Source organism: Psittacula echo (genome assembly GCF_963264785.1).
Source record: "Psittacula echo genome assembly, chromosome: 13".
NCBI lineage: Eukaryota > Metazoa > Chordata > Aves > Psittaciformes > Psittacidae > Psittacula > Psittacula echo.
Genome location: NC_137749.1, coordinates 14,725,456 through 14,748,646, shown reverse-complemented (window position 1 = coordinate 14,748,646; position 23,191 = coordinate 14,725,456). Strand labels below are relative to the sequence as shown.

General features: G+C 58.0%; 1 protein-coding gene and 1 long non-coding RNA gene across 2 annotated transcripts; one reads left to right on the top strand and one right to left on the bottom strand.

Annotated features, from left to right (window-relative positions):
• Positions 1 to 1,424: 1,424 nt before the first annotated feature.
• On the bottom strand, positions 1,425 to 13,252 carry PRODH (proline dehydrogenase 1). Its single transcript, XM_080628303.1, has 14 exons — positions 12,600 to 13,252; positions 12,151 to 12,359; positions 6,948 to 6,982; positions 6,474 to 6,623; positions 6,280 to 6,344; positions 5,782 to 5,898; positions 5,583 to 5,662; positions 5,259 to 5,340; positions 4,901 to 4,993; positions 4,528 to 4,674; positions 4,193 to 4,368; positions 4,004 to 4,102; positions 3,765 to 3,853; positions 1,425 to 2,356 (listed from the first exon to the last, which is right to left on the bottom strand). The coding sequence occupies exons 1-14, from the start codon at positions 13,248 to 13,250 to the stop codon at positions 2,169 to 2,171; spliced, it is 2,181 nt and encodes a 726-aa protein (XP_080484429.1). The 5' UTR covers positions 13,251 to 13,252; the 3' UTR covers positions 1,425 to 2,168.
• Positions 13,253 to 13,263: 11 nt separating this feature from the next.
• On the top strand, positions 13,264 to 19,123 carry LOC308226523. Its single transcript, XR_013957910.1, has 2 exons — positions 13,264 to 13,500; positions 14,803 to 19,123. It is a non-coding gene; the product is annotated as an uncharacterized lncRNA (long non-coding RNA).
• The last annotated feature ends 4,068 nt before the right edge of the window (positions 19,124 to 23,191 follow it).

Genomic DNA, 23,191 nt, shown 5'->3' with positions numbered 1-23,191 from the left:
AAGGCCAGGTTGGACACAGGGGCTTGGAGCAAGCTGCTCCAGCGGAAGGTGTCCCCGCCCGTGGGAGAGGTCTGGAGCTGAATGAGATTTAAGGTCCCTTCCAACCCAAACAAGGCTGGGATTCCGTGTTTCTATGTGCCTGACTGTCCCAGGGTCCATCTCTTGATGTCTGGCATCCCCATGCCTCTGGCAGTGCTGGGCTCAGCCTGCTTGGGAGTCACACAAGGACCTGTGGAAGCCAAGTGACACCCACAATAGTGGAACCAAGAGACCTTGACCCTGAACAGGGACAGCAGAGCTTCAGAGCAGTCACTGGTTAACCCACCATAAGGACACATCTGTGGACCTGGGGGACACATGAGGCACCCCCAGCAGTCCCACAGCTCCAGCCTGGTCAGTGACCTTCCTCAGTCCAACAGTGCAGCAACACCAAAAGCGCCTCATGAGCATGGTTGGTGTCATCCATTACACACCGTCTGCAGGCTTCAGGCCTTTCGAGCTTCAGCGTGGGGCTACCGCCAGAGCTGCCACCACTTGATGCCTCCTCTTCCTCCAGGACAAGGAGAAAGCAGCTTCCAGCAGCAAGAGCTCAAACCAAGCAGGGTGGGAAAAGGTTGAGGTACAGGGAGGGTTCAGCTGGGTCAGCGCACCCAGATATAGAAGGGGCAGTTGCTGCTTTGTGGCTGAGCATGGATCAAGGATGCTGGGAACATGGAGGTTGTGGGGTGGCAGGGCATCCAGCAGCACAGGTGAATGGGAGGCAGCCCCCTGAGCCCATTCTTTAAGGCAGGGGAGTCTCAGCTGGAGAAACAGCAGAAGAGGAGCACCTCTGGAGAGCCTGAACTCCTACCCTTGGCTTGGGGGTGGCTCACCAGAAATGGAAGGCCTGACCTGCTGCCCCAGCTGCCTGGCAGGAGAGCCCAGAGCTGCTTGTGGTCCTGCAGAGCTCCAGCCAAGCCAGGGAAAGCTGCTCCTAACTCGAGGCGGTGGCAGCCTCAGTGTGAATGGCCCCAGGAGCAGAGCTCGGGGTGAGGAATGGCTCTCCCACAGCTCCCATCCACTCTCCCCAGCCTGGGGGATGCTCCAGGGCTCCTGGTCCCCTCCAAGCCCACTGCAGAGCTCCACAGCTTCTCATTCCCAGGAAGTTTGGCCTCACTCACTAGATCCTGTCTCTGGCTCCATTCCGCAAGCCCTGGCCTTGGCCAAAGTGTGCAGCTGGAGGGGGCTGAGAGCAGGCACAAACCCCCCCTTCAGGCCCCGGGGCAGTGATGCACAGCCCAGGGACAGATGGTTCCCAGCAACTTCCAGGGGTGGCTGCCCCATCCCTGGCAGTGTTCAAGGCCAGGTTGGACACAGGGGCTTGGAGCAAGCTGCTCCAGTGGAAGGGGTCCGTGCCCGTGGCAGGGGTTGGAGCTGGAGGAGCTTTAAGGTCCCTTCAACCCAAACCAGGCTGGGATTTTGTGAACAACAGAAGAGAGGAGCAAGAACAGCTGTGATTTAATCATCACCGTTCTCCACCAATCCAGTGTACAGCAGAGCCGAGCTGTGCTCCAGCTCTGGGCGCTCCCCCCTGCCTGCAACACAGACCTGACCCAGGACCAGAGGTGGGCACCATGAGCAGGGCAGGGACAGCGCAGGGCAGGGGCTGGCTGCCTCTCCCTGCTGCTCCTGCCCCACTGGACAAGCCCAGGCTCTGCTGAGCCCCATGGGATGGGCTGTGTAAAGCTGGGGAGCAGCCAGGTAGCAGCTGCCCTGGGTCAGGCAGCAGGGACCAAGCGTGTCCCTGCCCAGTTCACTGGAAGAAAACAAGCCCCAGCCCTGTCCGAGCCTGCAGGAATGTGTGGCTAACACCAGCTTGTCCCCGATCCCGTGGCAGACAGCAGGCAGCCAAACCTGCTGCTGCAATGGGAAACCCCCAAGGCAGCGCTCGCACAGCACGGCCCCTGAGACAGCCCAGCTCAAGGCCCTGGGATGGGGAGACAGCCCTTGGGGCAGTCCTACAGTAGTGACCTCTGGGAGGTGTGTGCGGTTCAAAGAGCAACAAGGACATATCCCCTCCTCGGGAAAAGGGTGCTGGGAGCGCAACTGCAGCAGGACTAGGCTGGGGAATGGCAGTATTGGTCGTAGGTGAAGGCACAAGAGGTGCTGGGCTGGAGGCACAGTTGAGGTTAGTGGCTGGAGCTAAAGAAGGTGCCGGCAAGGAGCCGCCGCTTGATTTCCCTCCAGAGAAGGTCCCGCTCCCGGTTTGCCCGCTCCATGAAGCTCCTGTTTTCCTGAGCCCGGCGGGACAGGTAGGGCAGCACCTCCTGCACCGGCCCGTAGGGCACATACTTGTAGACAGGGAGGCCAGCCTGACCTGGAGGAGAGAGGGGGGTTGGAAAGGACCAAGAAAGCCAAAAAAGGGGGAAGGAAGGAAAAAAGAGAAAAGAAAAAGATGAAAGAGGGGGAGAAGGAAGCCAAAAGCCTCCCCCTCACCTCCCATCCCTCCCGTGCCCCTCAGGCTGTGCCAATGAGTGTAGGATGCGGGTGGGAGGGATGCAGCAGCTGAAGGCTGTGGTCCAGCACTGGGGAGGGGAGCCTGGGAGCAGCCGGATGAAGCCGAGCCTGCTCAGCACAGGGAGCTTGGGAAGGTGCCGAGGTCACCAGGAGCCCTGGGAATGTCGGGAGCCGGGGCCGGGCCAAGGCAAGAAGCGTTCAACCAGAAACATCAAGTTAACACATTTTTGCAGCATGAGCAGAGGAGACTGCAGCCAAACCCCGCTGGCGAAGGGAGCTCTGGGGCAGAGCCGCGGCCGGGCTAAACAATGGCCCCTCTGCCTCCCACAGCCTCCCCGGGTGCAGGGCTCTGCTCTGGCCACCAGTGCGGGCAGGGGGATCATTCTCTGACCTGGATCCTTGCATGTCCTTGCATCTGGGCCTCAGCAGTGCTGCGAGGGCCAGTGGCAGAGGAGAGTACAAGGTCACACAAGAGGCTGTTGCCCAGTACCTGGTGTGCAGCTCCATCAGAGCCAGAGGGTACAAGGGAGGTTTGTGCCTGCCATGACCAGCCTCTGCCCCACCTCAGACAACCCAATCTCTGCTCATAGACCAAAGTGGGAATCTCCCTGCACAGCCATCATGGTCTTATGGGACCTCCAAAAGACAGATGTGATTCTCCACCTACATCCTGCCCAAGCCCTGTGCAGGAGTCACAGCATTCCACACAGCTGGGAAAGGGAAGGGGCAAGCTGGAGAGATGGGACGTGCAAACCTCATGGAGTTCAATGAGGCCAAGTGCAAGGTCCTGCCCTGGGTCCGGGCAAGCCCCAGCACAGATGCAGGCTGGGGGAGACTGGATGGAGCAGCCCTGAGAAGGACTTGGGGGTGTTGGGTGAGGAGAAGCTCCTCATGACCCAGCTTCAGTGTGCGCTTGAGCTCAGAACCTGCTCTTTGAGGGTGCTGAGGCGCTGGCACAGGGTGCCCAGAGAAGCTGTGGCTGCCCCATCCCTGGCAGTGCTCAGGGCCAGGTTGGACACAGGGGCTTGGAGCAAGCTGCTCCAGTGGAAGGGGTCCCTGCCCGTGGCAGGGGTTGGAGCTGGAGGAGCTTTAAGGTCCCTTCCAACACAAACCATTCTATGAGTCTATGATAGAGGTCACAGGGCACTGTTCTCAACCAGTGGTGCTCTCACAGGCACATCCTGGCTCTGTCCATCCTGCAGACCCCAGGGGTGACTTTCATGGGGCAGGAACACGACTGCCACGTCCCTGCTGCTCCCAGCACTCACCCAAGGGGAAGGTGATGTGGTCGCACATGCCCAGCAGCTGCCCGAAGTATACCTTCTTCTCTGAGGGGTGAATGCCAAGCTCCATCATCCTGCAAGCCAAGCCTCGGCATGAGGAACAGCAGAGATAGCAGAGCACACAGGGCAGCATCCCATTGGGTGAGCACAGGAGACCCGACAAGCCACATCTCACTGCAGCTCTGCTGGATCCCCAGTCCCTGCCATGCCTGCCCAGCAGTCACCTGCGCAGGGTGAACTTCACCGTGTCCTCATTGTGAGATGCCACCATCACATTGGCTTTCCGGCTGTGCTTGATCTCCTCCAGGATATAGTCCAGGCACCTGCAAGGCAGTACAGGGGTTCGTGGTGAGGCCGCTGGAGCCTGTGCCTGGTGGGATGGGAGGGAGGACCATGGCTGGGGCTGCCCCTACCTGTGGTACATCTCATTGGTCTTCTCGTAGGTGGGGTTGATGGGATACTCATAGCCTATCTGGGCCGCCCGCTCCCGCTCCTGCTCCATGTAGGCACCACGGACCAGCTTGGTGCCGAAGTGCCAGCCCTCCCGGCGCGACAGCTCCACGTCCACCGTCACGTTGTCATAAGCCTCCTGGGACCAGGGGGAAGAGATGGCACAAGGTCATTGCAACAGTGCCACCAGGCACTGTGCCTCCAGGCAACCAGCCCTGAGCTATGCATCACCATGGCTTCAGGAGCCGAGGTCTCCATCCAGCAGGTCCTTCCTCCCCAGCCTGCAGCTGGACCTCACCTTCAGGTAGCACTGGTAGGTGTTGAAGATGATGGCCCGGTCCCTGTTGAAGCGGCGCTGCATCTCCAGGGTGAGGCGGCTGATGGCGGGCTGGAAGTAGCTCTGCTCCGCGTCCACCATCAGCCTCACGCCCGTCTCGGTGGCTCTCTGGGGGGTGACATGGGGGGTATGTTCACGGGGGCACCTGATACCTGTGGCCAGGTTGGACGGGGCTTGGAGCAATCTGCTCTGGTGGAAGGTGTCCTTGCCCGTGGCAGGGGTTTGGCACTGGATGAGCTTTAAGGTTCCTTCCAACTCAAAGGATTCTGATTCTATGTCACCCTCTCTGTGTCAGGGCCTATGCCCAGCTTCCTCGGCCCCAGCCCTGCCTTACCTTGGCAAGGACATCCATCCGCTGCAGCATCCTCTTCATCTGCAGATCCTCCTCTTCAGTGAAGTGGGAGAGCAGAGGCTCAAGCTGCCCAGTCTGAAAGCAGAACAGGTTGTGGCACCCTGCCTGCGTCCAGCCTTGCCCGTGGGGCAGAAACAGCCCTGGGGGAAGCCCATCCCCGGGGCTGCTGCTACCCCAGCTCCCAGCACCCACCCTGCCAACCTTGTGGCTGCACACAGTGGGTCACAGTGCAGCCAGGCTCTGCCAGCACAGACAGCAGCCAGCACCACGGCCACCAGCCCATGCACCCGCACCCTGCTCCCAGTGTGGCTGCTCCAGGGTACCACTGATGAACACACACCTGCATGTTGGGCACAAGCAGCAGCTTGGAGAGCTTGGTGTGGCTGTCAATCAGGCTGTTCCAGTCCAGCAGGTCCACGGTGCTGGGAGCAGAGAACTGGCTCTGTGCTGGTGTCTTGCAGGGGTAGGGAGGTCTTTACCTGCTCCCAACCCTCCCAGCAAGTGAGGTGCCACCCTGACCTGTCTTGTCACCTCCACCCAGACCTCCTCTATGCTTGGTCGCTGAGTCCAGTGCTGCCCTTTGGAAACCTCTCTTTGCTGCTGCACCACAGCCCGAGGAACAGAGACAAGGGCCCCCAGTGTCCCCAGCTCACAGGCAGCTTACCTGCTTATGCCCAGGTTCTCGCCTGTGAACCAGCGCTGGGTCTCTGCCTTGGTCGCGATGCCAAGGTTGGCCAGGGCCTCCTGCCACCAGAAGGAACATCAGTGCCACGGGGCTGCAGTGTTCTTACTGCTCCAGGCTCAGGGATGGTGCAGGTCTCTCCGGCAGCACATCCATCTCCCTCAGGCATCACCCGCCTCACCCGCAGCTTCTCTGCCTCCAGCCGCATCTCCAGCGCTGCCCGCCCGGCCTGGCCCTGCTCCGCAGCCATCTGATGGAAGAACCTCCGCCACTTGACCAGCACCTCTGAGAACTGCAGCTGTGGAGGGAGCCTGAGCTGAGGCACCCGGCCTGGAGCACCCCATCCTGCCACAGCTTTGCCAGACCATACCCCAGTGGCAGACCCTGACCCTACAGCAGTGCACCTTGGACAAGCAGGTGCCAAGCCCAGCAGTACAGGACCCCTATGCCCTCGGAACTTTACACTTCCGAGATCTTCTTGTGTCCCCAGAAGCTAAGGCAGGGTCTTCAGGGTGGTCTTGGGCACAAGAGGGACAGTCTGTTGATGTCCACTGCCCTCTGCTATCTGTAGAGATGCTGCTGCCGCAAGCCTGGCACCCCAAAGTACCTGCCCCACAGAAGCATCACCCACGGCCTTGGCTCTGCCCCACGTCACCTTGGTCAGAGCCCTGGCACTCACCAGGAACTGAGGTCTGCCCAGTGCTGTCAGCTTGATGGCCAAGAAGCCGTCCTCAGAGCTGTCACCTGCATGGAGTCACAGCAGCAGAGCTGACCTGAGGCAGGGTGCTGGGGCACCACGGTACGGCAGCGGGCTGCAGGGTCCCTGCAGTCCCCAGGCCCAGCGGGGCTCCTCAGGACATGTGGAGCACTTACTTGAGGCATCAATGCAGCGGAGGAAGCTCTCCATGTGCTGGTCACACATGGCCTCATCAGCATAGAAATAAGTGCGGGCGCTGATGACCCCACTGCGGCGGTCCCCAAATCCTGGATGGGCTCGGTATTGCTTCTCCCTTTGCTCTGCTCCTGGAAAGGAAGAGGATGGAGATGGGCCCCGCAGCCCTGTCGAGCTCCTGGAACCTCCCACGGGCTTCTGCTGTGGGTACTGGGGAGAGAGGCTCTGGCTTGGACCTCACCAGAGCCTTTGCAGGCTGCAGAGCACCCAGCCTGCCCTGCTGCCCAAGCACAGGATGAGCCTCTGCTCATTTGGCCAAGAACCACGATGCTGCTCATCCAGCTCATGTTTTGAGGCTGCAGGAGCTGGATCCTTCCCCCACACCAGTCATGCCCTGCCCCATCAGCTGGGCCTTCAGGCTATCTCCTATCAGCAGGAGAGGCTGGGTCACTCACCTCCCATCTCCTTCTCGGCTGCAGAGGTGCAGGAGCTAAGAAGAGAAACAGGGAAGATAAGGACCAGGTCAGCAACTCCCTGCAACCCCACGCTGGTGGCCAGGGCAGCTCTGAGGCTCCCCTGCTGCTGCTCTGGACCTTGCATTTCCCTCACCATCCCATCACCAATAGGTCAAGTGATGCTCAGCCTGAGCTCTACTGCCAGGTCAGATGGCACAAATGCTATCAGATGCCACAAACTCATGGAAAGCAAAGGATTTTCACCATTCAGGTGAGTGTTACATGGAGGCCCTGAGGCAGCACAGGGAGGATGCTCTGTCCCAGGGTTCAGAGCTGCTCTCAAACAGCCCATCCCGTGGCAAGGACAAGGTCAGCCTTGGTGAGGCCAAGGGCTCATCCCCAGCACACCAGCTCATGCTTCTCACTGAGTGGCACCAAACTCAACCCAACACCTCCCACCTTGCAGGCAGCAGCATCCAGACCAGGAGCAGGGAGCTTGATGCAGGGCCCATCAAGCTGTGGATCCTGTGCTTCAGCTCAGCTGCCCCATGCTCCTCTGTGCCTTGGCAGTAGCTGGTCACTTACAGACTCAGCTTCAACTCCAGCTGACCTCGGATGTAATTTCAAGCCCAAGCTCTTTGCCACAGCGATAACAGGGCTCTGACAGCCTGGGGGATACTGGCCAAGTCATGAGATCCTCCTTGGGCAGCAAAGCCTTCTTGATGACACCCTCATCCAGCCCACAGACCCTGGGTCTCACCCAGGAGCACTGCCAGCCCCTGGATGGCAGCCCTGAGTGACAGCAGAGCCATCTCCTCCAAGACATCTCTGCCTTGGAGTCACTGTCCCAACACTGCTTGTACCCAACAGTGGGAAAGAACACAGCGAGCGAAGCCACCCATCCGGAGCCAGAGGGCTTGCACAAGAGAGCGGAGGCACGTGACGTGGTCTCAGAACGTGTTGTCCCACATGGAAACCCTGTGACAGGGATAAGAGGCTGCTGGAAGCATAAACAAGAGAGAAAAGCCCTTTCCTCCTGCTCCCTGGAGCCAGGAACAGCCCCGCATCGCTCAAAGCGCAGCAAAGCCTGGTGTGAACTGGGGCAGGAGCTGATGGAGCTCGTGGGGAGCAGCAGGCACCGTGTCCAGCAGGCTCTGCTCACTGCCTTTGCTACCCTGGGGACAGGCCAAGAAGCTTTCTGCCCCCAAATACAGAGGGTGGAAGAAGAGGAAGTGAAGTCCATGATGAATCATTGAACGGTTTAGGTTGGAAGAGACCTTAAAGCTCCTCCAGCTCCAACCCCTGCCATTGGCAGGGACCCCTTCCACTGGAGCAGCTTGCTCCAAGCCCCTGTGTCCAACCTGGCCTTGAACACTGCCAGGGATGGGGCAGCCACAGCTTCTCTGGGCACCCTGGGCCAGCGCCTCAGCACCCTCACAGGGAAGAGCCTTTTCCTTATCTCCAACCTGAACTTCCCGTTTCAGTCTGAACCCATCACCCCTTGTCCTGTCACTACAGTCCCTGATGAAGAGTCCCTCTCCAGCATCCTTGCAGCCCCTTCAGACACTGGAAGCTGCTCTGAGGTCTCCAGCAGCTTCTCTTCTCCAGGCTGAACAGCCCCAACTTTCTCAGCCTGTCTCCATACGGGAGGTGCTCCAGCCCCTGATCATCCTCCTGGCATTGTCTGCACTCTCGAACAGCTCCATGTCCTTCTTACGTTGAGGACACCAGAGCTGCACACAGTGCTGCTCATAGGGCCTCATGAGAGCAGAGCAGAAGGATGGAGGATCCCTGTGGAGCCAGCAGCGTGGCGCAGGGGAAGGCTTCAGCTGGACACGCTACTGTGACTCTGAGAACATGCCAAGAGAGATGGGTCCTGCAGGCAGGTCCCATCCACAGCAGCTCTGAACCCCAAAGCACACCTTGTGTGCAGCATCCAAGATGCTGAGGACAAGCTGCAGGGAGCAAAACCTCCTCTGGCCTACCTGGGGTGAATGCCAGCCACAAGATCAGCAAACATCACCCTTGAATTTGAAGTGGTTTCTGCTCCTAAAGCCAAACACACCCTTTTCAGCAGCATTCCTGCTGCATGACTGCATGGAGCCCTGGCATCCCAAGAGGGCATTCGAGGCAGTGCCATGGTGCTCGCTTTATTGTTCGGCATTGAGCAGAATAAAGGAAGCTCCTTCCAGCTGCAGAAACAGCTCTTCCTTGAGATCACCATCTGCTTTCTTTGCAGTGTTAGTCTTGGCCAACAAAGGCATTCCTGCTCTAGCCAAGTGCCACTTCACTCAGCTCATACCTGCCCATCCCTCCTGCACACTGAGAGCAGGGCACATCTCCAGGCACTGCCCAAATGCTCCTGGCAGGCTGTGACCAGGAAGGAGCCACATTCAGGACCCAGCAGCTCACAGTCACCCAAACCATGCACAAAGCAAGTGCTACAAAGCAGGTGATGAGGACTTGATGCAGCCCATGGGGTTGCAGGGGGGTGATCCGGCTGACACAGCAGAGTGCGGCTGTGGGGAAGTTTCTGATCAGGCTCCAATAAACAGTCTCAGGAGAAGCACAAAGATCCCTCTGTCAGAACTAAGCAGGAATAATCCATTTCACCCATGGGTGCCATGATAACAGTGCATTTGCTTTGCTCATCAGCAAACAGGTCTGGCAAAGCGGATGAGGGCACACCAGGGAGAAGCTGTCGCTCAATTACCACATCCAAGGAAAAACCCCTGGTCACATGAAGCCCAGGCTGGAGCTATGGGTAAAACTGTGCAGCTAGGAATAAAGCAAAGCTCTTGGCAGAAGAGTCCTTCAAGCCCGTCCACGTGTGAGCTGCCAGCATGCACCAGCCAAGAACCTCCTTGCACAGCTTCAGACTGAGCAGAAACCACCCTGTGATCCTGGGGACCCACAGCATGTGCATGAGTGTGCTGGGCACAGGAGGAGGGGAGGTGTCAGCTCTGGGAGGCTGGTTGCCAGGCAGGATCGTAATCCCATGGGACAGATATCAGGTCTCCACGCAAGAACTCCCTAGAGGGAGCAAAGTCCACACACTGCATGGCAGAGCTGCTCAGGGCACCTGACAGTGCTGGGGGCAGGAGAAGGGCATTTCCCTGCTGCCATCTCCAGTTTGCTCCACAAGAGCTGGGAAACCCAGCATGGCTCTGCCTGCTGGAAACAACAGCAGACGGCACCAGGAGACCAAAAACCTGCTGGCTGCATCTGGTTTGTGCCTCTGCCACAGGGTGAAACCCCAAAGTGCTGGCAGGAGGGAAGGGTGCAGCTCCAGAGCCCAGCACCCATGAACTGGGGCTGCTCATCCCTCTCAGCCTCCCACAGTCCAGCTCAGCAGTACTGGCAGTTTGGGATTTTGCCCCGAACACAGCCAAGGAGGACCCAGAGTGATGCTTGGCATGGGCCAGGGTCTAACAAGCCCTTCCAATGCCACCCACTGCTCATCCCTGCTCCATGACATCCCTGGGTGATCTCCAGGACGGCACTTTTCACTCCTTACTGACGATCTGTTGGAGCAAACCTACTGGGGCTTAGGCAGCGTGGCATCAGGGGGAACGGGGTCCAATGCAGGGCTGTACCAAGGTGAGAATGACCCACACAGCACAGGCAAAGCTCACCTAGCAAGGAGCCCCACACATGCAACCCTTAAACCTGCTCCAGCAGGAGGACCAGCACAGCCCAGAGAGGTCCCAAACCACTGACACCCCTAGGAAGGATGCAGGTGCCCTTGGTGATTAATCATAGGCACAGCCAGGCAAGAAAGGGCAGCACCAGCTCACCGGAACCAGCTCAGCCCCACGGTGATGGACAATATCCATGGGGAAGAAGCAGCTGCTCCTGAACGCACCACAGCTCCTCACCTTCCAAAGACCCACCCCCAGGCCGCAGCAATGTATTTGAAAGCATTTATATATTAAACTCCCAAAGCACAATCTGCAAGAAGCGGCTGGACGGGTGCAGCCCTGCATCCCTGCAGCTCCCACACCAGTGCTGCCCTCATGAGTGGCCTGCACACTGCTCCCATCCCAGACAAGCAGGATGCTCACACAGATGGGGATTACTGGCAAGCAGTGGCAAGAAGGGAGCCCCCGATAAGCAGCACCCAGGTGGGGAGCAGTGATAAGGCTCCCAGCAGTGTCTGGGAGGAGACAGCAGCATCTGCACCCCCACACTGACCCAAACCCCACTTGCTAGGCACCTCAAAAGCCGTTTGTGCTGTATTGTGAACGGGCGACCAGCATGTGGCAGCCGGATGGTGCCCCCACTGCACACAGGGACACGGGACTGCTGCAGCCTCGCCCGGGGAGTGCTGCATCATCCCGGTGACCGTGACACAGCGATCCCTTGAGAGGAGCTGCGCAAGTGGAGCCCGAGGTGTGGAAGACTGCCAACGGCTTTGGGCTGGAGCCTGCCCTTTGCAGAGGGTGGGAGGCCGGGAATGCTGCCTGGGGTGTGCAGGGGGGAAGCACCCCCGGCAGGGCAGCACCCAGAAGGGAATGGGCAATGGGGGGGCAGCACCCAGGAGGGAAGGGGCAATGGGGGGGGGCAGCACCCAGGAGGGAAGGGGCAATGGGGGGGGCAGCACCCAGGAGGGAAGGGGCAATGGGGGGGGCAGCACCCAGGAGGGAAGGGGCAATGGGGGGGGCAGCACCCAGGAGGGAAGGGGCAATGGGGGGGGGCAGCACCCAGGAGGGAAGGGGCAATGGGGGGGGGGGCAGCACCCAGGAGGGAAGGGGCAATGGGGGGGGGCAGCACCCAGGAGGGAAGGGGCAATGGGGGGGGGGGCAGCACCCAGGAGGGAAGGGGCAAGGGGGGGGGGCAGCACCCAGGAGGGAAGGGGCAATGGGGGGGGGGGCAGCACCCAGGAGGGAAGGGGCAATGGGGGTGGGGGGGCAGCACCCAGGAGGGAAGGGGCAATGGGGGGGGGGGGCAGCACCCAGGAGGGAAGGGGCAATGGGGGGGGCAGGTCCCCAGCAGGGTGCTGGGGGGGGGGCGGCTGACGGCACTCGGGGGGTGCTGGTGATGGGGCGCTCGCCCCGGGCGGCGTGGCCGTGACGCATAACGTCCCGCAGCCAATAGGAGCGGGGGGGATGGGCGGACGCAGCCAATAGCGGCTCGGCCAAGTCCCGCGCCCCGCGCGCGCTGTTCCGCCACCACCTCCTCCGGGGTCCCCGCGCCCGCTCACTCCAGCTCCTGGCGCTCGGCCTCCTCGGCGCTCAGGTCCTTCTCCACGCCGTAGTCCAGCACGGCGCCCACGCCGAAGGCCTGGTTCCGCCGCATGAGCGGCTTGATGGCCTCCTGGTCCTCCCCGGCCACGAACTGCCCGTAGAAGGTCATCTTCATCAGCCGCTCGAACAGCGCCTGCCCTAGCACCCGCTGGCCCAGCCGCAGCAGCTGCGGAACAACAGCAGATCAGTGACCGGCAGAGCCGCGCACCGACAGCCCCCCGGGACCAGCACCTCCCGGAGCGCGCATCCCCCGCAACGAGAACCCTCCGGGCCCGACACATCCCGGAGCGGGCACTCTCCCTGCAGCGAGAGCCCTTCGGGAACGCTCCGGGGCCGACACCCTGTGCCCCGGTCCAGAACCGACAGTTCCCCCCCGCGCGTCCGGGGACCAGGTCCCGCCGCTCACCTCCCGGTTGTGCTCCACCAGCGGCCGCACAGCGCAGAGCCCCAGCACCACGAGCCCGCGCAGCAGCTCGGCGCTGCTCTTGCTGCGGAACGCCTCCCGCGTGTCCCCGAAATCCACGGCCGGCGGCGGGTCCCGCTCCGCGCCCCACGGAGGCTGCAGCGGAGCGGCCCCGCGGGGCGCGGTGGCAGGTGAGGAGCGCGGGCGGCCGCGGACGCCCAGGCGAGCGGCAGCGCAGAGCGCCCGGGCTGTGAGCGGCGGAGCCATGGGCACGGCGGGGCCGCCCGTACCGCGCCACCGCCTTAAGTATCGCCCGCCCGGCACCGCCCCGCCCCGCCCCGCCGCCCGGCACCGGGACCGCGCTGCCCCGCGCACCCGGTTCCCATCCCCGCGATCCGCTCCATCCCTCCCGAGGAGGGCACAGAGGGGCAGGAGGGGACCCCAGGGTGCCCTGGGTGGGGCTGAAGGAAGCCCCATGCCCTTGGGAGGGGCTGGGGGGACACAGAGAGACCCGTGCCCTTGAGGAGCCCCAGGGAGTGCTATGGAGGTTCCGAGGGGGGACCTGAAGTGGTCCCCATCCCACTGAAGGGGCCCGAAGTGAATACTGGGTACAACCCTGCAGGGGTAAGAGGCTCCTGACTGCCGGAAGACCATAGGGTCCCCCAAAGCGGCCCGAGCCCAGCTCCTCAGTGACACCTTGTGCTTGGGGATGCGCAGCGCAGGCAGAAGCCGCGGCAGGCAGCAATCTGCGAGCTTTGCTGCGATGGGAAGCCACGTCCTGAGCGGGGTGGAGGAAGAGCCCGAAGCTTTAAGCACCTCCAGCAGTTGTGATGCGAAACTTATTTGTCCCAAAGCAACCTCCAGGCCAGCAAACGGCAACCACTGAACGTCGGTCCCTGTCTGGGTGAGCAACTGATACCTCAGGGTCAGCAGTACATGAATAGTTACAGCAAATGTTTTTTTCTCCGTGCCCCAGCACTGGCATTGCTGTAATTAGCAGTGAAAACACGGAGGTTCCATGAACTCATTTGCAAGGTTTCCTTTCGAGATGTCCCATCCTTCCGTGGTGAGAGCCAGCTAGTGACATTGAACCCGCACAGAACCATGTGGCAAGCCTGCTATGGGAAAGCATCTATTTCCTTCAACATATTCCTTGTGCTGCCTTAACTCTTTCATGCTACTGAGAGCAAAATGATTCTGCTTCAGCTCCTTGCTGCAACAAGGTTATGCACAAGAAGTCTTGAGCTCCATCCTCCTGTCAGGCAGTTGTAGGGAGCGATCAGGTCCCCCCTGAGCCTTCTCTTCTCCAGACTGAACCCCCCAGGTCCCTCAGCCCTTCCCCATCACACTGTGCTCCAGGCCCTGCACCAGCTCCGGTGCCCTCCTCTGACCCCGCTCCAGCCCCTCAATGTCTCTCTTGTAGTGAGGGGCCTGGAGCTGAACCCAGGATTCGAGGTGCGGCCTCACCAGTGCCCAGCGCAGGGGCACAATCCCTGCCCTGGCCCTGCTGCCGCACTGGTGCTGATCCAGGCCAGGATGCTGGGGGCTTCTCGGCTGCCTGGGCACAAACTGCTCCTGTTCAGCTCCATCAATCAGCACGCCCAGGTCCTATTCCATGAGCAGTTTCCAGCCACTCTTTCCCAAGTCTGGAGTGTTGCAGGGGGTTGTTGTGGCTCAAATGCTGGACCTGACACTTTGCCTGTTGAGCCTCATCCCATTGGCACAGCCCATGGATCCAGCCTGTCCAGACCCCTCTGCAGAACCTTCCTCACTGTCATCTTCCTCCAGCCCAGTGCTCAGGAAAGGCCAATCCTGCTCCATCCTTGGGACCAGGGCTGGATCCTCGCTGTCTGTAGCTCTGCCCTGCAGCAGCCCTTGCCAAGCCATGCGCCCCACTCCCAGCATCCATCCTCTGCAGTTTCCCTGGAGAACACTGATTCAGATCACTGTGCCGGGTGTTTCTCATGCTGATCATGTGCCTGACTCATGTCCAGCACTAAAGTGCTTCCGCCTCAGGCCAGTATGTTGGGAGGGACATCTCCACCCTGCCAGCAAGCAGGCAGGGACTGGGGAGCAGTGCAGACCCTCAGCTGGTACCTAGGTCAATGTAATAAAAGAGGCTGGCTCTGAAATGGCACCTGGGAAATATCCTGGGCAGAGAAAAACCCATCAGGGTTCCCACATTGGGTAATTGTTTCTTTTGCAGAGGGTCGCCCTGGTTTTCCATCAGCTAGAGGTGGCTCATCCGAGATGCTCACGAGTGTGCCTGGAGAAAAGGGAAGCGCAGTGAATGCCTGGAACAGTTTTGCTGCACTTAGAGCTGAGAAAGGATCGTGCTGAAAGGTTTCTGTGGAAATGGGGTCTGGGAACAGGCACAAAAAGCCTTTTTTCCGAGCTGGCAGCCTCAGCAGGGGGTTGTTCATGAAGCCGGGACGCCAGAGTGCCCGCATGGAGCCAGCACGGCTTCAGGCCTTTGTAAAGGATTAAACACCTCATGCCTGGGCGGCATTTCTGGGAAATCAGTGAGGGAGAGAAGCACTTGGAGGTGGAGGCAGGGCTGGGTGAAGAGAAGGGGCTGCTGAGCTCTCTGTCCCCACAGAGCACGGCCATGGCCCCTGAGGGAAGGGTGGGAGCAAAGGGGCAGCCCTGGGCAGGGACTGCAGGAGCTGTTGGAGGTGTGTGCCTCCAAGGACAGCTCACCAACCTGCACCTTCCAAACCTCACCGCTTCCTCCCAGGTGATGGGACGTGGTGGCATGGGTTAGTGGTGGCCTTGACAGCGCTGAGGCATGGTTGGACTTGATGATTTTAAAGGTCTTTTCCAACCTGGTTGATTCTATGGTTCTATGACAGTAGTAAGGGACTCCTCTACTCCTTTTTTCAGCCTTTTCAAGACTGGCTAGACAGGGTGCTGGGACATCTGGTCTAGGTCATGGTTTGACAAGAAAAGTCAGACCAGCTGATCCTTGAGGTCCCTTCCAACCTGAGATTTTATAATTCTATGCTCCAAGGCATGAACCAGAACCCTTGCGCAGTCAGGAAGGGGCTGCTCAGAGCTGCCCATCGCTCAGGAGGTTAATGCACCTCCTGAGGAGCAGAGGTGGTCAAACCACCTGTGGGCAGGATGGTCCACAGGTGTTCCTGCTGCTCCTCAGGTCACATGGAATCCCAGGCTGGTTTGTGATGGAAGGGACCTTAAAGCTCCTCCAGCTCCAACCCCTACCACGGGCAGGGACCCCTTCCACTGGAGCAGCTTGCTCCAAGCCCCTGTGTCCAACCTGGCCTTGAACACTGCCAGGGATGGGGCAGGGGGTGCTCAGTGCGCGGCCTGGGCATGGGGGAAGATGAGGAGGCGATAGCGTCTTGCTGCCGCTGAGTGTCGCTGCGGCTCCACCGGTGCCGGTACCGGTTGTACCAGTGGTAGCTGTGGTGCCGGTGGTGCCGCTACCGGGCTGCGGTGTGGGTGAGCGCTGCTCGGTTCCCGCAGCATCCCCTGCTCCGCAGCCGGTCACGGCCCCGCACAGACCCCGTGCCCCCGCCGCACCCCCCGGTGCAGAGCAGGGCAGCGCGGGGTGTCTCACCGAAGTCCCAGCCCGCAGCAGCCTCGGAGGGGCTGCACTGCGGCGGGGCCGTGCTCAGGCAGCCTCGGAGGGGCTTGTCCTGCTTTGTGTTCGCTTTGTCTTGGTTGTCTCCATCGCCAGCCCCGCGTCTGGGACCCCCTAAATCTCTCCCTTGGATTCATAGAATCCCAGCCTGGTTTGTGTTGGGAAAGACCTTAAAGCTCATCCAGTTCCAACCCCTGCCACGGGCAGGGACACCTTCCACTAGAACAGGTTGCTCAAGGGCTTGTCCATCCTGTCAATTGCATTTTATTGCTGCTCCCAGGGACAGTGGCTGGAGCTGCTGCAGAGAGCATCCTGGGATGAGCTCCAGCCCATCTATCACACACTGACTTGGCATTTATGAGGGATCTGAAGTAATAAATTCTTCTTGCGATGTGCCTCGGAGTTGGTGTCAAGGACGGGCTCGGCAAAGCCTCTGCAGATGCTGTGTGCCCAGAAGACAGTCCTCACCTGTTCCTGTTTCTCTTGGGAGCATCTCTTGGTGCAGAGGATGGACAGCAATGAAGGGCCAGGCTGGGGGTGGTGGGAGATGGATGAGAAGAACTCATCTCCCAGACCTCCTTTTGGCTGCTCAGCATCACCAGAGGGCATCGATAGGAAACACGGAATGTTCCCACAGAGCCAACAGTTGGGGCCCGGTGCCACATTTCTCCCCCCATTCCTGGATCACGGTCCCAAAACGGATGAGAAACAATACACAAATGGTCCAAAGTTTGGCGTTTTTCCCAAGAAGGGGGCTGGGATAAACCTGCTTTTGTCGTGACATTTGCTCGGTAAGAAAGCTCTTGCTGGCAGTGCCCAGCACTGCTGGTGCTCAGCACAGCACAGGCACCCTGACAGCAATTTGGCTGCTAAAGCTGCTAAAAATAAAAGCTCTTCCTTGTTTTTTCTCTCCTCTCCAAAGAAACATCACAGCATCGCACCTTCTTCTCATCCAAACCGGCAGCGCTCCTCAGGCAGACGGGCTGCATGGGACTAGATGAGCTTTGAGGTCCCTTCCAACCCATATCATTCTCTGATTCTATGATTCTATGCAGGGTGCTGAGCTCTAAAGTTGTGTCATTTTGGTGTTTGGTGTTCTGTGATATTTCATTCAGAGAATGGGGAATTTTCTCTGGTCCTGAGAGAAACAGGGAAACAAAGGTGGATCAAACACCTGAAATATCCAGTTAATCATAGAATCCCAGGCTGGTTTGGGCTGGGAGGGAAGTTAAAGCTCCTCCAGTTCCAATCCCCTGCCATGGGCAGGGACACTTTCCACCAGAGCAGGGTGCTCCAAACCCCATCCCTGGTGCTTTTTGGATCCCCCCAAGTGCCACGCCACATTTGATGTGCCCACCAGCCCTGCTGGCCCCTGCTCAGCCCTGAGGACATAAGAGGCATCCCTCCGGCCCAAGATGGGCCCTTGGGGCACCCAGCCTGCTCCAAGCCTGCGCTGTTGGCTTTGAGCTCCCACTTGTACCCATCTCCTGCACTTTCACTCACATTGTATTTCCCTACCTTGTTTATGGGAATGAACAGGAGCACCTTTTAGAGAAGCACAGGGGGCTTTGCCCAAGATGTATCACATCCACTGCTGCCGCTTCCTCCACTACACCAATTACCCTGGCAAGGAGGGAAACCAGATCACAATGACATGATTTGTTCTGGCAAACTGTGCTGGCAGGTTTTTACTCTGCTTTTATCCCATTATTGTGCTCTTGGTGTTTACAAATGGATCCTTCAATAATTTGTTCCCAGAGTTTTGAGGAGCTGCTGACCTGGAACTCCCACAGTCTCCAGCTTCCTGGTTCTCCCTTGCAGACGCCTCCACGCTTCTCTGGGACCTCTTGAGCCTTCAGAATCTGTCACAAGCTGCTGCTCACTGTTCCCATATTGCTTACATTTCTCAGGGTAGCTTTTCTTGACCCCTGACTATTCATATACCTCGATCTTGGCATCCTGTAACTACTTCCTTCCTGACATTGACCTCATCTCCTATCCCCTTGGTAATGAAATAGTTCTAGATAGTGGTTACAGCCTTATGCTGTGAAAACCATGGCATGGAAAGCACCGCTTCCTTCTCTATTTGACCTCTTTGGTGCTTCTCTCCATCTCTCCATCACAAGACACGACTGCTGCCTCTCTTTTCTCTCCATTACACTTCCAGGAACTTCTTCTGTTGTTTTTTATGCTCCTCGCTGGCTATAACTCACTTGGCTCCTCGGCCTTTCTCAATCAACTCCCATGCGCTTGAGCTTTCCCTTTACACTCGTCCTTACACCCTCATTCCCATTTTTATAGGATTTCTTTTGATTTTCAGGACACTAAAGTGCTCCTGATGCAGCAATATTGGCCTTTTACTGTTGTCCTGTGGTTCCTCTGCACCAGGATGTTTAGCAGCTGTGAACCTGATAGACACTCTTTTAGTAACTTCCCTCAGTCCTGAATGTCTTTTTCCTTCAGGATGCCCCCCCCAGGGGCTGTTGCTGGGAGTGGAGCATCCCCACAGGTTTGTTAAGTTTGTGTTTGTGCAGATACTGTCTTGTTTCGGGATGCTCTATTTCTTTTACTGTCAAACCCAGTGAATAATGCTGTCTGTGGTTGCTGTGCCCCACATGATGCCCTGCTGGTCCTTCCATACTGCTCAGCTGCAAGACTGGAAGAGCTGCCTGCATCCACCTCCCCAGTCCCAGCACTCTGGAAAGGGAAGAACAGTCAGGGATCATTCCGAATGCTGTCTGGGTAAGGCTGTGTCCTCCTGCATTGGTTCCTTGTGATGGAATGTCAAAATGAGATGGTTTAGATATAAAAAGTTGCTGTTTATTCCGCCAAATGCTTGCTGAATGAGGCCTTAACTTGAGAATAATTGCAGATAAAATGAAGCTATATTTTTGATGAATAAATTGTTCTTCTTTCAAATGTGCTCAATTGGAAGTTTAGTGCTATGATAAATCTTCACTAACTTCTGTTCCTGAGAGAAGCAGCAGACAGGGAGGGAACGTGCCCAGCCCCGGTGCGGGACAGATGGTCCATGCAGCAAACCTGCAGGAAAACAGAGCCTCCTCCTGCCAGGGGAGTGATGGGAACTGCCAAGGCTGAGCATGGGCACGCTGGGGTCCGGCAGCCCTGAGGGTAAACGGGTGGGAATGCAACAGAGGTGGGTCAAAGACTAGTCGTCACCAGGAGGATATGTGCCCAAAACGATACAACTGCTCTCTGCCAGAGTCAGTCTGTCCACTCATCCCTCCATCCCCCCCTCTCTCCATCTTTTCATACCTCCATCTGTGTACTGGGTGTGCATGGGAAGGTTATGGTAGTGGGTGGTCTACAGGGGTGGCCTCTGTGAGAAACTGCCAGAAGCTTCCCCTGTGTTTGGTGGAGTTGATGCCAGCCAGCTCTTAGACAGACCTGCTGCTGGCCAAGCTGATCCCATTAGCGATGGTGGCAGCACCTCTGGGATAATGTATTGAAGGAGGGCAAAACCCCTGTGCAACTGCAGCCAGAGAGAGGAGTGAGAAAACGTGAGAGCAGCAGCCCGGCAGACACCACAGTCAGTGCAGAAGGAGGTGAGGAGCTGCTCCATGTGCCAGAGCAGAGATTCCCCTGCAGTCCATGCAGACTATGGTGAGGCAGGCTGTGCCCTGCAGCCCATGGAGGTCCACAGTTGAGCAGATTCCACCTGCAGCCTTCCAGTGTCTGAATTGGGCTACAAGGACGCTGGAAAGGGACTCTTCATTGGGGACTGCAGGGATAGGACAAGGGATGATGGGTTCAAACTGAAACAGGGGACGTTCAGGTTAGGTATAAGGAAGTTCTTCCCTTGGAGCAACCTGCTCTAGTGGAAGGAGTCCTGCCTGTGGCAGGGGGTTGGAACTGGATGAGCTTTAAGGTCCCTTCCAACCAAAACCAGTCTGAGATTCTATGATTCTATGACCCAGGGCCACTGGTCCTATTTGGGGACATGTGCTGATGTGCACCAGGGGAAGAGCACGGCGTGGGTCAGGTCCCTGACCTGGTGCTGCAACACCCAGAGCTCGGAGGGCCACACGTCAGAGATGTGACCTCAAAAGGGCAGCTCTAAGCTGCTCTGCTGGAGGAGAAGCTTAGCACTTAAAGCTGATTCCAACAGCTTTTGCCTAAAGTTTTAAGCCCCGTCACTAATCAGCAGCTGCTTTATGGCTGCTGTAAAAGAACAGAAAAAAATCAAGACATCTCCCGAAGGTGGTGGTGGGGAAGCGCTTCCCAACTCATGCATTCATCACCTGCAGTGCTGGCATTTACGAGCGCATGGAGCCATAAATCCATGCGGGGCTGACAGCGGCCCGGGCCTCGGTGCTGAAGGGGAAATGTTGTGTCTGAATCTGTGTCCTGCCCTGAGAGAAGCTTTATTCATGCTCCACACGGTGAGCCCGGCGCACCCGAGCCCTGGGACACTCAGCTCTGGTTTTGCGGGCTCTGCTGCCTGCTCTGACCGGGTCATTTTCTGCTCCAGACCCCCCTGCGGGCAGGAGAGCGGGGCTGTTGGGAGGGAAGGGCAGGCACCAAAGCCTCCTGTCCCCACCAGTGCAGCACCGGGGTCTTTTCCATGTCAGCCACGGACGTGGCTCAGCTGGGGTGAGGGGAGGCCGAGGGAACGGCTCGATCCCCATCCTGGTGAGCACAAGCAGAACGAGATGCCCATGAAAACCGGCAACGGGTGTCAAGGATACCTCGGGCACCAGCGCTCCAGCAGCCCTGCTGCCAGCGCGAGACCTCACTCCAATGCCTTGTGAAATACTGCCTTTGCAAACCTAAGGGAGCTCCACGCGTGTGTTCAGGGGAGAGGCCTGAGCCATCCCCAGCTGCCACCTTCACTCCTATTACCCATAAATTAACATATCGTGAGAGAGCTGTCCAGAATAGTGAGTAATCACAGCTTGTACGGAGTCACAGAGGGATATGGGCACAGCACCTCTTACAAATCACTGCAGAGACCCTGCAGATTAAATCCTTCTTCCCCCCACCATAAAGGGCTTCATTGTGCTGGAACAGTAAAAATATCAGGAGCCGTTATTAATGAGGATGTGCCACAACTGCTGACTCCAATGCAAACGCATCTCCATATGGTCATTACAGTTGAAGGGCAAACCCAATATTTTATGTTTCTCACAGTTATTGTTCATCAAATGTTTATGAAAATGCATAATGACTGTGCCTGATGAACTTGTTGTTCAATGAAGGGAATGAGATGAGGACCCACGTGCATTTCCAATGCAAATAATCAAGACCATTAAATTAATATCTTAACTATGTGATACATTTCCAAACATTTTCTAGAATGCATTTTATTTTTATTTAACCTAATGCCATGTTTATCTGCAGCTCATGCGGGGATCTGTGCAGTAAACCCACAGCAACACTCTCAGTTCTGTTTTTATTGCCCTTTTGGAAGCTGCCGAGGGCCCAGGTCCCATTGCCTGGTCCCTGGAATGTCTGATGCGCAGATGTGCCCCGAGCAGGGCTCTTCATCACTTAGCTCAGGAACACAGAATGCATCACGGTGCCCACCCCCCTCCTCCAGGCCCTGTATGGGTTTATTCTCCTCACCCCAAGGAGCCTCCTGTCAGTTCAGGGCCATGCACAGGCTCTGCAAGTGACAGCCAGTGCTGGTTTCCCCCAGCAAGCAATTCATTAACGTCATAGCAATGTTCATTAACTTCACCTCCTCACTCTGCAACTGACCACCTGCACCGTGTGTGGCCGTACTCAGCTCCAACGAGGCGGTGGCTGCATCTGCCTGCCATGGACAGCATCCCCCCTTTGGCATGGGCATGACAAACTGGAGATGGCCACAAAAGAGCTGCAGGAAGGGCAAAGGGGTTGGAAAACCTGCCTTGACCTGGGAGGTGAAGGGGCTGGTTGTGAGGTGGGCTGCCCACAGTGCAGGGTTCCTCGCTTTGGGAGAGCAGTGCCGGGCAGGGACAGATGCTCATCTGGATGAACTGAACAGCTCAGAGAGAAGAGCCTGAGGTGCAAACAGGCAGTAAGATGGGTCAGACCAGAAATAAAGAGCATGAACAGCTCAAGTTAGAATGTGTCAGATTTGGTGTCACTGAAATCTCCCCGAGAGCTGGATCAGTCTCTGCATCAGTCCTCTGAGGTCAGTGGGGAAAGAGGGTGAGAGATGGTGTGAGCTAAACCCTGTGGGTTTGGGCTGTGTGGGGATGGTGGAGCAGTTCCTCCACATCCCTTCCCCTTGCCCGCACCCATGTCCATGTCATTTTGAAGCCGCATGCCCCGTGCACCTCCAGTCTCCTCCTGCACGTCCCTCATAGTCCTGCTCTCCCGGAACACCGGTGCTCACCCCACAGCCCAAGGACATTTCCTGGGAAGGGGTCATGAGGTGGTTTCGGGAGCAGCTGGTGGTGTCCTATCACTGTTCTCTCGTGGCTGGGTCCCAGGCTCAGGCTGTGCACATCGCTTTAGGAAATCAGGGCAGTTTCTCTCCAAATCCATGCCATAAACCAGCAGTTGGGGTCCTTTCTATTCCACCTCCTGACTGTGCTATAAACAGCAATGTCCCTGCATGCAGTTAACATGTCAGGCAAGGAGATTTGAGGCTTGTGCTCCTCAGCAGATCTGCTAACTGCTCTCTGAAACGCAGCTACGGGTAACTCAGTAATAACCAATGCCCCATTAACAGCCAGTGAGGCCTTGCAGAAGCTTTCGAGAGGCCTGCTGTAATTAGCTGAAAGTTCTGTAAACTATAAATGCACAATTAGAGTCTGTCTAATGAACTGCGGTGATGGAGGGGGGTGTGTGCACAGTGCCCGGGCACAGGCACCTCCCTGGCTGAGAGCAGCACATCCGAGCTGCACTTCATGTTCCACTTGCACAAAGGTGTTTTATTAAATGGCAGTTTGAAACTTGACTATATGAATTTTCCATTGGTTGCACAGCTAATTGTGAACGAGCCCCGGGGCACCTTGCTCCCCTGCCTGTGCGTTGAGTT

Coding starts and splice junctions, on each gene's coding strand:
- PRODH (XM_080628303.1), bottom strand. CDS start 13,250: ATGGTCTTCCGGCAGTCAGGAGCCTCTTACCCCTGCAGGGTTGTACCC. Junction 5,899..6,279: donor TGGGCAGACCTCAGTTCCTG/GTGAGTGCCAGG, acceptor CTCCCTCCACAG/CTGCAGTTCTCAGAGGTGCT. Junction 4,369..4,527: donor CCTACCAGTGCTACCTGAAG/GTGAGGTCCAGC, acceptor CCCTGGTCCCAG/GAGGCTTATGACAACGTGAC.